This window comes from Sceloporus occidentalis, unplaced genomic scaffold (assembly GCF_023333645.1).
Source record: "Sceloporus occidentalis isolate IW3139 unplaced genomic scaffold, rSceOcc1.0.p SCAF_534, whole genome shotgun sequence".
NCBI classification, from domain to species: Eukaryota; Metazoa; Chordata; class Lepidosauria; order Squamata; family Phrynosomatidae; genus Sceloporus; species Sceloporus occidentalis.
This window is the reverse complement of record NW_028317514.1, coordinates 1-12,808: the sequence shown is the minus strand read 5'-3', so window position 1 is coordinate 12,808 and position 12,808 is coordinate 1. Positions and strand designations below refer to the sequence as shown.

The following is a 12,808-nucleotide window of genomic DNA, read 5'->3' as shown; positions in this document are numbered from 1 at the left end:
ATATTTATTTGGGGGCGGGGCTGTGGTTACACCCATTGGGCCCTTTGAGGCATCAGTAACCGGACTGGATCCTTTGTGTGCTCTGGCTTTCACCCTGTAGCTCATGTCAGACACAGTTACTGATATCACACCTTGTTTCAAGCGGATTTACTGATTGTAGAGCTTACATCAGACACAGTCCAGGACACCTTGCTTACCGTCTCCACACCAAACAATGCAGATACTTTTCCTGCACCTCGCTTCATGCAGATACTGCAGTCTTTCTACAAACTTCATGCAGGTACCACACCCCACTCCACATAGTTACTTCACCACACTTCATGCAGATACCACACCTCGCTCCATGCCGGTACCGCTCCTGTACCTCATATCATGCAGATACACCAAGCTTCATGCTGCTACCACACCTCGCTCCACCTAGTTTCTGCTCCTGCACCTAGTTTTAGATACCCTTTCTACACCTTGCTTCATGCAGGTGCCACACCTCTCTCAATGTAGTTAATGCTCCGGGAACTTGTTTTTAGGTAGTTACTGTTTATACACCTCGCTTCATGCAGGTAATGTGAACCTCTCCAGGTAGTTGTTGCTCCTACACCTGGCTTCATGCAGGCACTGCGCTCTGCTGTGGGGTAAGTGTCGGCCGGTTTCATGGCGGGTTTGAGGAACGAGGATCTCTCCCCCCTCTCGCTCAGAGGAGGGGTTTGTGAGGCTGTCTCGGAGTGCTCGCCGCTCTCTGCTGTCACTCTGCTCTCTCGTGTGAGAAGGTGCAGATCTGCCGCGAGTCCCCATACCGGGGTGCATGTCTGCTGCCCCCCCCCCGAGTGCCCAGCCTGAGGGGCAATACCCTAACATGACCGCCGACGAGCGCGGCTGACGGAGCCGACCGGTGTCCAACATGTGGAGCTTTCCGGTAGCCGTACTCCTTGGCATCAGCTCCCCGGTGAGTAGGAACTGCTGGGTCAGTGGTGTGAGTGTGCACTCAGCGGCACGAGGCGGGGGATCTCTGGAGTGAGGGGCAGAGGCTGCCTCTTCCAACTTTACCCCTCTTCAGCAAACGGTACAATCAGATTTTGGACACGACGGAGTTAAACAGACCAGATCCTCAACGAGCGGCTCGGAAAGTGGGTCGGGATTCTTTGGGTCGGGTCGGGATTCTTTGGGTCGGGTCGGGATTCTTTGGTTCGGGTCGGGATTCTTTGGGTCGGGATTCTTTGGGTCAGGTCGGGATTCTTTGGGTCGGGTCGGGATTATTTGGGTCGGGATTCTTTGGGTCGGGTCGGGATTCTTTGGGTCGGGATTCTTTGGGTCGGGAATCTTTGGGTCGGGTCGGGATTCTTTGGGTCGGGATTCTTTGGGTCGGGTCGGGATTCTTTGGGTCGGGATTCTTTGGGTCGGGAATCTTTGGGTCGGGTCGGGATTCTTTGGGTCGGGATTCTTTGGGTCGGGTCGGGATTCTTTGGGTCGGGAATCTTTGGGTCGGGTTGGGATTCTTTGGGTCGGGATTCTTTGGGTCGGGATTCTTTGGGTCGGGAATCTTTGGGTCGGGTCGGGATTCTTTGGGTCGGGAATCTTTGGGTCGGGTTGGGATTCTTTGGGTCGGGATTCTTTGGGTCGGGAATCTTTGGGTCGGGTCGGGATTCTTTGGGTCGGGTCGGGATTCTTTGGGTCGGGAATCTTTGGGTCGGGTTGGGATTCTTTGGGTCGGGATTCTTTGGGTCGGGAATCTTTGGGTCGGGTCGGGATTCTTTGGGTCAGGTCGGGATTCTTTGGGTCGGGTCGGGATTCTTTGGGTCGGGATTCTTTGGGTCGGGTCGGGATTCTTTGGGTCGGGAATCTTTGGGTCGGGTTGGGATTCTTTGGGTCGGGATTCTTTGGGTCGGGAATCTTTGGGTCGGGTCGGGATTCTTTGGGTCGGGTCGGGATTCTTTGGGTCGGGAATCTTTGGGTCGGGTTGGGATTCTTTGGGTCGGGATTCTTTGGGTCGGGAATCTTTGGGTCGGGTCGGGATTCTTTGGGTCGGGTCGGGATTCTTTGGGTCGGGAATCTTTGGGTCGGGTTGGGATTCTTTGGGTCGGGATTCTTTGGGTCGGGAATCTTTGGGTCGGGTCGGGATTCTTTGGGTCAGGTCGGGATTCTTTGGGTCGGGTCGGGATTCTTTGGGTCGGGAATCTTTGGGTCGGGTTGGGATTCTTTGGGTCGGGATTCTTTGGGTCGGGATTCTTTGGGTCGGTTCCGGATTCCTTGGTGGTTTTGGTGCCCGTGTCCTTTGGTGCCGGAATCTGACGCCCCCCGCAGGGCAGAACATTTAGGGTCTCTTCAGCCCTCAGGAGCGCAGCGAGGAGCCGTGTTACCCGTGGACTGGCGTGTTTCATGCTGCATGTAGCGGCTGGCCCCGGTATATAGGAATGTCCCCCGTGACACGCGGCACCCAGCGGGGCCCCTCGTTACCGGGGCGTAGAGCGCAGGCTGAGCAGCGTGGGAGTTGCAGTTTCCCACCGCTGGTTATCCGGATCGCTCCCTGCGAGATTCAGGAAGGAGACGGCCGGCGGATCGATATCCTCCCTGATAAAAAGAGACTCCGGTTACAGACAGAGAGCGTCACGAGAGCGCGATACGCGGGGACGCTGACAGCCGGGGGCATTTACTGCAGGACCCCTGAGAGACGGGGCAGGTGGGGGGTGATACACATCTGGGTTTGGTTTGAGTCTCAGGGTTTTTACCCCAGTCTCGGGGTGAAGGGGCAGATTCTCAGGGTTTTTACCCCAGTCTGGGGGTGAAGGGGAAGATTCTCAGGGTTTTTGCCCCAGTCTCGGGGTGAAGGGGCAGATTCTCAGGGTTTTTGCCCCAGTCTCGGGGTGAAGGGGCAGATTCTCAGGGTTTTTACCCCAGTCTGGGGGTGAAGGGGAAGATTCTCAGGGTTTTTGCCCCAGTCTCGGGGTGAAGGGGCAGATTCTCAGGGTCACACAGTCTCCTCTGATTTAATGATATCTAAGCTTCCTGATTGTTGCCTTTCTGCTTGCTTTATCACAGCTGGAATCCCTGCTTGAATACAGGTGACTCCATTCAGAATCGACAGTCACGGTTTCCATAACAACCGTCATTAGAACCAATTGGCTGCCGCCATTACCGAGTCCCTGCGATAGAATCTGTGTGATGGGATATTAAAGGGTTAATGTGTGGGGGTTTCCCGGGGGCAGAGAAATTAGGCAGTTCCCAGGGATGTGGAGCATGGAATGTCCTGAGTGTGAGTGGGGTGCAGTAGGGTGCAGAGTGGTGTAGTAGGGTGCAGTGTTTATGGAGTGAGGTGGAGTGGGGTGCCGTGTTTATGGAGCGTGAGTGCGGGGGTAACATGAGGTATAATAACTGCGCCCCAATACCCCCCGGAGAAGGGGTGTCACGGGGTGTTTCTTGTCGGTGCCCCCACAGTCTCGCAGCAGCGGCCGTTACAAATGATAAGGCGGGGGGTCATTCAACATCCTAGCGGCCCCTGGGGGCCCCCAATCCTGCGACCCCAGAAAGCAGCTTCCTGATCTCCCTTCACCCCTGGGTCCCCGTACCAGCTGTACCCAGGGGCAGAAGGGGCAGAATACAGCCAATCACAGAGGCCGCTGGGGAGCTGACAGCATCTTGTACCAAATGCCCCACCCTGTGGCCACAATTAGAACTGCAATTACCCACCATAAAAAGTGGTAGTTACCCCATGCCCTGCCGCCCTGGCTGTGCTGGTGGTGGCAGGAAGACTGCGTCTTGACTCACCAAGTAATAAGAACACGGGATGAGTACCCGGGTACCCGGTTCAGGTTCAGCCGGAGTATATGATGGGAGACGGCTGGCGGAGGCGATCACGGGGCACAGGGGCATCTTCCCAAATCCCGATCCACGCGGCGCCGGCTCCCTCTGGTGGCCTACTGTATTCACTGCCCATAGGCAGACCAGCACTCCTAATCCCATCAGCCACAGCCATCCGGCTGTCTGTGGGCTCACAGATTAGACGACACGGTTTGTGTCCGGCCCCCCCGGTGAATGCCGCCGTGTGATGGGGTAATTAACTCTTATTTCTCCAGGTTGGGGGCATCCAGCTCTTATGTGACCTGCTGGGAGTCCTGCACCGACAGGAGGAACTCTGCAGCGAGGAGCTCACAGCGGAGCAGAACAACGCGTCCATCAAACAGTGGGCACAGGAGGGTGAGTGCTGCCGGGCGCAGGAGGGTGAGTGCTACCGGGCGCAGGAGGGTGAGTGCTGCCGGGCGCAGGAGGGTGAGTGCTGCCAGGCGCAGGAGGGTGGGTGCTGCCGGGCGCAGGAGGGTGAGTGCTACCGGGCACAGGAGGGTGGGTGTTGCCGGGCACAGGAGGGTGAGTGCTGCCGGGCACAGGAGGATGAGTGCTGCCGGGCACAGGAGGGTGAGTGCTGCCGGGCACAGGAGGATGAGTGCTGCCGGGCACAGGAGGGTGAGTGCTGCCGGGCACAGGAGGGTGAGTGCTGCCGGGCACAGGAGGGTGAGTGCTGCCGGGCACAGGAGGGTGGGTGTTGCCGGGCACAGGAGGATGAGTGCTGCCGGTGCACAGGAGGGTGAGTGCTGCCGGGCACAGGAGGATGAGTGCTGCCGGGCACAGGAGGATGAGTGCTGCCGGGCACAGGAGGATGAGTGCTGCCGGGCACAGGAGGATGAGTGCTGCCGGGCACAGGAGGATGAGTGCTGCCGGGCACAGGAGGGTGGGTGTTGCCGGGCACAGGAGGGTGAGTGCTGCCGGGCACAGGAGGATGAGTGCTGCCTGTGCACAGGAGGATGAGTGCTGCCTGTGCACAGGAGGATGAGTGCTGCCGGTGCACAGGAGGGTGAGTGCTGCCGGTGCACAGGAGGGTGAGTGCTGCCGGTGCACAGGAGGGTGAGTGCTGCCGGTGCACAGGAGGGTGAGTGCTGCCGGGCACAGGAGGGTGGGTGCTGCCGGGCACAGGAGGATAAGTGCTGCCGGGCGCAGGAGGGTGAGTGCTGCCGGGCACAGGAGGGTGAGTGCCGCCAGGTACTGATCACAGGAGGGTGAGTGTTGCTGTGTACTGATCACAGGAGGGTGAGTGCTGCTGGGCACAGGAGGGTGAGTGTTGCTGTGTACTGATCACGGGAGGGTGAGTGTTGCTGTGTACTAATCACGGGAGGGTGAGTGTTGCCGGGTACTGATCACAGGAGGGTGAGTGTTGTTGTGTACTGATCACAGGAGGGTGAGTGTTGCCGGGTACTGATTACAGGAGGCTGAGTTCCGCCAGGTACTGATCACAGGAGGGTGAGTGCCGCCGGGCATAGGATGGTGAGTGCCGCCGGGCACAGGAGTGTGAGTGCCGGCGGAGGGTCACGGTTTTGTGCTCGTTGCAGGATGCGCAGGAATGTGGGATAATCTGAGCTGCTGGCCGTCGGCCGCCCTCGGAGACACCGTAATCAGACCGTGCCCAGAGATCCTGCAAATCATCACCGGGACCAAAGGTATGACATCCACAGGGGGCGGGGGGGTGGGGGCAGGGGGGGGCACACCGGCAGCGGCCCCCCGGGGCATCTCTGTAACAAAAGCCCTTTTTTTTGGGTAACATTTTTACAGCCACTGGGGGCCTCAAATTACATTAAGCAGCATTTACCCCCCCAGTGGATCCTTCCAGTGATCCATCTGTGGGTTTTTCACAGTCTGTCTCATTGCTCAGGGTTTGTGTATCGAAACTGCACAGAAGACGGGTGGTCCGGGACGTTCCCCCCGGTGCACGTGGCCTGCGGGTACGACATCAATGACACCGTTTTTGAGGATGTGGTATGTTGGGTGGCATATAATTAGCGTGTACTGCAGCATGCTATTAGCGTGTACCTGATCATATGATTAGTGTGTACAGGATCACATGATGACCATGTACTGGATCATGTCATGTGATTAGCGTGTATTGGATCATACGATTAGCGTGTACTGGATCATAAGATTAGCGTGTACTGGATCATGTGATTAGTGTGTACTGGATCATGTGATTAGCGTGTACTCGGCCATACGATTAGCGTGTGTTGGTCATATTATCCTGTGTTCCGCAGAAAACCTATTACATGCACCTGAAGACGCTGTACTCGGTGGGTTACGGGACGTCGCTGGTGTCTCTGTCGCTCGCTCTGCTCCTCTTGGCCTCGTTCAGGTGAGTGCGTGGTGCGTGTTGCAGCGAGAGGCGCGTTTAAATGGCGTGATCCGCTGACGCTGCTCCGTGTTCTCTGCTTGGCGCAGGAGGCTCCGTTGCACTCGCAACTACATCCACATGCACCTGTTTGCGTCTTTCATCTTGCGAGCGATGTCCATCTTCATTAAGGACGCGGTGCTCTTCTCTGCGGAGGACGCTCAGTACTGCAACGTTTACTTGGTAAGAGAACGAGGTCGGGGCGAGCAGCGCCATCAGTGCCGTGGTATATGCGGGCGCATCGTGGTATATGCCGGTGCGTCGTGGTATATGCCGGCGCCTCGTGGTATATGACGTGGTATATGCCGGCGCATCGTGGTATATGACGTGGTATATGCCAGCGCGTCGTGGTATATGACGTGGTATATGACGGTGAGTCGTGGTATATGCGGGCGCATCGTGGTATATGCCAGCGTGTCGTGGTATATGACGTGGTATATGACGGTGAGTCGTGGTATATGCGGGCGCATCGTGGTATATGCCAGCGTGTCGTGGTATATGACGTGGTATATAACGGTGAGTCGTGGTATATGCGGGCGCATCGTGGTATATGCCGGTGCGTCGTGGTATATGCCGGCGCCTCGTGGTATATGACGTGGTATATGCCGGCGCATCGTGGTATATGACGTGGTATATGCCGGCGCCTCGTGGTATTTCGGGGCTCAGTCACCCTCTCTTTGCAGGAAGGCTGTAAATACATCATGATTTTCTTCCAATACTGCATCATGGCCAATTACAGCTGGCTGCTGGTGGAGGGGCTCTATCTGCACACCCTGCTCGTCGTCTCCTTCTTCTCCGAGTGGAAGTACTTCTGCTGGTACATTGCCCTGGGCTGGGGTAGGTACTGATCCTGCTGGGGGGGGGGGTAGGTACTGATCCTGCTGGGGGGTACTGATCCTGCTGGGGGGTACTGATTGCTGGGGGGTGTGGGGGGGGTAGGTGCTGATCCTGCTGGGGGTACTGATTGCTGGGGGGTACTGATCCTTCTGGGGGGGGGTACTGATCCTGCTGGGGGGGCGGTAGGGGGTATCCCAGTTAACCTCTTTTCTCCCGTGTTTCAGGCTCCCCTCTGGTGTTTATCATAGCCTGGTCCATCTGCCGGCATCTGTATGAGAACATAGGGTAAGGATCCGTGTTATTCACGTGTAAACATGTTGTTTTTTATAAATATTTGGGACACTGCATTTAACCCTTTGTGTTTGAGGGGATATTCTCCAAAGACCCGGTAAATTAAATTGAATATTTTTTTCTGCGTTGTCATGGAAATGAACAGTTTTGTCGCTCCATGTTTCAGTTGCTGGGACATTAATTCCAACGCCAGCGTCTGGTGGATTATCCGAGGGCCCGTCGTCCTGTCCATATTTGTAAGTGGGTTCGTGTGCCGGCTGCGTGGGCATCATCAGGCGAACACATGCGCAGACATATGTCCCTTACCTGTTAAGCGCTATATATATATATATATTTATATGTGTGTGTAATTGAACTTCATTAGGCGTGATTTGGTTTCTAGCGATATTCACTAAACTGTGAGACGTTACTGATTGGGATTATCGATTTAAATATTAGTATATATTTTATACTATATACCGTATATTTCGCTTCTATTGGCCAAACTGCAATGATCACGATGGCCGCTAGATGTCGCTGTGCTGGTGGCGCTGAGCGTGTGTTTTGTTTGGATTAAATTGAGTAAATATTGAATTTTTAAAGCTTTATGTGCAAATAGAAAAACATAACCCTATGTGTGTAATACACAGAGCTCTAATCTCTGGGTGTAATACACAGAGCTCTAATCTCTGGGTGTAATACACAGAGCTCTAATCTCCGAGTGTAATACACAGAGCTCTAATCTCCCTGTGTAATTCACAGCTCTAATTTCCGGGTGTTATACACAGAGCTCTAATCTCCGGGTGTTATACACAGAGCGCTAATCTCCGGGTGTTATACACAGAGCGCTACTCTCCGGGTGTTATACACAGAGCGCTAATCTCCATTTGTAATACACAGAGCTCTAATCTCCAGGTGTTATACACAGAGCGCTAATCTCCGGGTGTTATACACAGAGCGCTACTCTCCGGGTGTAATACACAGCTCTCCGCTGCCAGGTGAGGGAAAGCCATGACGTCTCCCTGATAGATCCCGTGTGTCAGGCATGTTGTGGCCGGTGGGTCGTGGGGTTTGAGGGGCCGCCGTGTGAGGAATGAGCCGCTCAGCCCCCCGTTAATCCGCCCCCCCCCCCCTGTTATCCTTTCAGATTAACTTCATCCTCTTTGTACGAATTATACGAATCCTGATGAAGAAACTGAGGACGTCCGACGTCTGGGGGAGCGATTTGGGGCAATACAAGTGAGTGACGGCTGGGGTTAAACAGCCACTTCCCTGCTGACTCCCCTTCTTCCCGTATGGGGGCGCTCTCCGCGCGGTGGGGTTTGCTCCGTGCGGTTTTCTGAATGTAATTGCTTGGTCTGACTGTCGGTTTCGGACCTTCTCTGCCCGCAGGCGGCTCGCGAGGTCTACGTTGCTGCTGATCCCACTTTTCGGAGTACATTACATCATCTTCGCCTTCTTCCCTGAAGATGTCAGCAGTGGAACCGTAGAGATCCGTCTGTCCTTCGAGTTGGCCCTGGGATCCTTCCAGGTGGGTACCGGCAATGAAGCTTGGGGTGCAGTTGCCCCCCACGACGTTATTACCCCGGGGCTGTGGTATTAAGCGCTTGTGTTTCTGCGCAGGGCTTCGTCGTGGCCGTCCTCTACTGCTTCCTCAACGGAGAGGTGAGTAGGCTGTCCACCGGGCTGCGCATGTAACCCCCTCTGTCGATCCTTAACCCCCTCACACCCACCATGATTTCTTTGTTCTTTCTCTAATTGGCTGAACTCTTTGATTGACCTTCTACCCATTAAGTGTTTGCCCCCCGAGGCAACGTGCGAAGATCATACTAACCCCGGCAGCGGCCGTCTCCTTCTCCTCCGGCTTTCAGGTCCGGTTTGAGATCCAGCGGAAGTGGCGAAGATGGCACCTGAGGGATTACTTCTGGTTACGGCAGCAAAAGAACTCCCTGGTCAGCAATGGCGGCAGCGCCCTCACCCAGGTGATGCAGGTCAGCAGGAGCAGCCAGAGGGAGCAGAGATCCTCCATTGGCCAGAAATCCAGCATCATGTGAGCAGAGATCCCAAAAGATCACCCAGCCTCGTGAGAACGGGGATCCAGAGAGATCTCACTGATCCAGCTTCAAGGATTGATCTCAAAAACCCATCATCATGATCACTAAACTCAGGATTTATGGACCAGGGATCTAGAGCTGTGAAACCGACCCACCAGATTTCCCCTTTCCCAATCCCAACCTGCCCAAATGAAATAAAAGATCCCTTTTCATTTTGACTGCGTAGGTATTGGAGATGGGATTTGTTAACCCCTCGCAGACACGTTGGTTTTTTTTCTGTGATTTTTATTACATCGAGTTCTTTGTACTCGTCCCGTTCCACTTACTTTGCTCTGTGCCGTAAGGGGTTAATACGTCGTCTAGAACCGGTTCCTGATACCGATCGGTACCGGTCACGGAACTTTATTCATTCAGACCGGATCATCCTGGAGGATTGGGGACCACTGAGAGACAGATACAGAGAACTAGACAGAGGGATCAAGTGATCTAGAGTGATCCGCTGTGTATGGAACCCCCAAATGAGGCATTGAAGACCCTCGTATGCCAGTGGTATGCATTTACCCCACGTGTTGGGGGGGGCGGGGGCACTGAGTGGGGTCAGCGGGTGGAATGTTTAGGGTAATTGTAATGATTTCTGGTGTCGCAGAGCATTAAACGCACCGAATGTTTTTCGCCGTAATCGCTGCCGGACGCTCCGCCCCCCCCCCCCCCCCCGGACTGCTGTCAGAGCCGGGACAGCTTACATTTCCTAAACAGGAGAGGCTAGTGCCCCCCCCCTTCCCTGCCTCTTACCCCATCCTTTTCCCTTGCATCCCTAACCCTAGAAGCATATACACTCACACAATACGGTGACACATACTCACACTCACACCATACACTGACACACACTCACACCGACACACAAACTCACACCATACACTGACACACACACTCACACCATACACACACTAACACCATACACTGACACACACTCACGCTAACACATCCCTGCCCCCAAACCAGTCAGGCCCCCTCCCCTGCGGTCTCCGGTATGAAGGTCGGCTATAGGGGGCGCTAAACGCTTCAAACGCATATAAACAACCTGCACACGGGGGGGATAAAGACCGGGACCCTTCGGGGCACATTCATCGCGTTAATTCGGATTGATATCGGCGTCTGATACACGCGGCCGGGGGCCACGCTCCTGCTCTGGATCTTTGTAATCTGGTGAGAGGCTTCAGGATGCGCTGCTCACGAGTCTGGCAATCCCCCCCCCCCCCCCCCCGGCTGTAAATTTGGTTTTATTTGTTTTCCCAGAAAATATAAATCTTTAATCAAATAGAAATGTAAAGAATCAATCAGCTGGCGTTATAACGGAGCCACGAGTAATAACCACGTAATGATCGTTAATTAGAGCTTTTCTCATTAAACAAACGTCCCGTCGACCTGTCCGGCCGGCGGAACCTCATTAACGGTTAACCCCGTCGGTGCTGGGTGTCCAGCCGGCAAACGTTACGGGGTTTCCAGCGCTTGGACGCTGTTCGCTGATTATTCCGCGTGGTGCAGAATTTTTGCGGGATCCACGCTGAGCTCCCCCCCCCCCGTCATTCAAAGGCACCTCTCCACCCTGTGCGCTCTCCCACCCACCCAAACAGCAAAGGGTTAAAGTCAAACTGTAAGGACGGTCGGGGGCCACGGAATAATTATTAATGTCAGTGCAAATTTCCGGCCCCCCACGTTCCACATTTCTTTGGTTCAAAGAGTCAGGTGGTTGAAATAAAGGCCACTAATCCCATTCAGGAAAAACAGGAAGACCCCCAGGAACTGGCAGCAGAAGGTGAGGCTGAAGGCGCTGCGCAGGATGTACTCTCTGAGGAGTGCCACGTAAATCAGCGTCCCCGTGGACGACAGGAAGAAGGCGATGAGGAGCAGCACAGATCCCAGGCCCCACTTCCTCCGGGAGTGACCATCGTCACACAGCTGGGAGACCATCAGCAGCTCCAGGCCAAAGATGGCCACCACCACGGCCAAGGACACGGAAGTGCGGACCACCACCATGCCACGGGTCAGGCCGGCCATCTCGGCGTTGCACGGAGGTTCCGTACCCGTCCTGCAGACGTCCCACAGACCAAAGAGCCTGTCCCTGGGGGCCGAGAGCCACTGGCCATCGCAGACGGAGATGGAGGAGAGGACCACGGACATGGCGGCGCTGAGCGTGATGAGAACGCGCAGAAACGTCTTGAAGAACATCTTGGAGGGAAGTCGTGGCCGCGTGGCCTTGGTCACCTGCAGAGAGAGACCACGGGAATTAGCGACAGAAAATCGGCAGAAAAGCAGCTCCTTAACCCCGAAAAGGCCGCGTCTCCATGTGACGTGTTTATATAGCGCCAGCAGATGCCGTGGCGCAGTCACAGCAGGGGAGAATGAAAAATTACCATTAATACTGACAACTTCTAGGAGTCACAGTAACGGGAAGCCACGCGTGGTGTCGCTGGTGGACTCGGCGCTGTTATACAAAGTAACGCCGGGTCGCTGCCGGTAGAAATATTTTAAACCAATTCCCTTTTAGGCTGAAAGGGTTTTCTGAGGACCGGAATCACCGAGCGGAATCTGGGTCACCTTAACCTGTACCCACTACCCCTGCGCCGCTCTCGTCTGCTCTGCTAACAAACATCAAAACACAGAGGTTTGTGGTTAAAATTCCGGAGCGGCTGCGGATTTAACGATTAGCGGCCGAACTGGGATTAGTTTTGTTTTTGAGTTTAAATCCCCGGAGCTTCCTGCGCGTTTCAGAAAAACAACCCGTTCTCCCCGCGACCTCTGACCTCGCGCGGCAAGAAACCGGCGCAGTCACCCAGCAGCAAAAGAGTTAATGCCAATAACATTTTACAAGAAACGACACGGCAGAAGCTCATTGGTTGTCAGTCTTATCGTTACGCGGCGGACGTGATCGAAAGAACAAAAACAGGCCTGTAAACTGCTGATGCGGAATCTTCTCTATCATACCCCATTGTACAGCGCTGGGGAGTATGTAGGCGACATATAAATAATAACAACACACATTGTACAGCGCTGGGGAGTATGTAGGCGATATATAAATAATAACAACACACATTGTACAGCGCTGGGGAGTATGTAGGCGATATATAAATAATAATAACACACATTGTACAGCGCTGGGGAGTATGTAGGCGATATATAAATAATAATAATAACACATTGTACAGCGCTGCGGAGTATGACGGCGATATATAAATAATAATAACACACATTGTACAGCGCTGGGGAGTATGTAGGCGATATATAAATAATAATAACACACATTGTACAGCGCTGCGGAGTATGAGGGCGATATATAAATAATAATAACACACATTGTACAGCGCTGGGGAGTATGTAGGCGATATATAAATAATAATAACACACATTGTACAGCGCTGCGGAGTATGACGGCGATATATAAATAATAACA

The 12,808-nt window shown here is 54.4% G+C and overlaps 1 protein-coding gene and 1 pseudogene across 1 annotated transcript; one reads left to right on the top strand and one right to left on the bottom strand.

Annotated features, from left to right (window-relative positions):
• The first annotated feature begins 2,405 nt into the window (after positions 1-2,405).
• LOC149271205 (secretin receptor-like) lies at positions 2,406-9,357 on the top strand. Its single transcript, XM_089507534.1, has 14 exons — positions 2,406-2,693; positions 4,065-4,570; positions 4,884-5,008; positions 5,370-5,477; positions 5,690-5,793; positions 6,063-6,160; positions 6,247-6,379; positions 6,880-7,033; positions 7,258-7,318; positions 7,491-7,560; positions 8,451-8,542; positions 8,696-8,834; positions 8,927-8,968; positions 9,175-9,357. The coding sequence occupies exons 1-14, from the start codon at positions 2,406-2,408 to the stop codon at positions 9,355-9,357; spliced, it is 2,103 nt and encodes a 700-aa protein (XP_089363660.1).
• A 1,734-nt stretch (positions 9,358-11,091) lies between these two features.
• Positions 11,092-11,622, bottom strand: LOC149271204 (voltage-dependent calcium channel gamma-like subunit pseudogene; annotated as a pseudogene).
• Between the last annotated feature and the right edge of the window lie 1,186 nt (positions 11,623-12,808).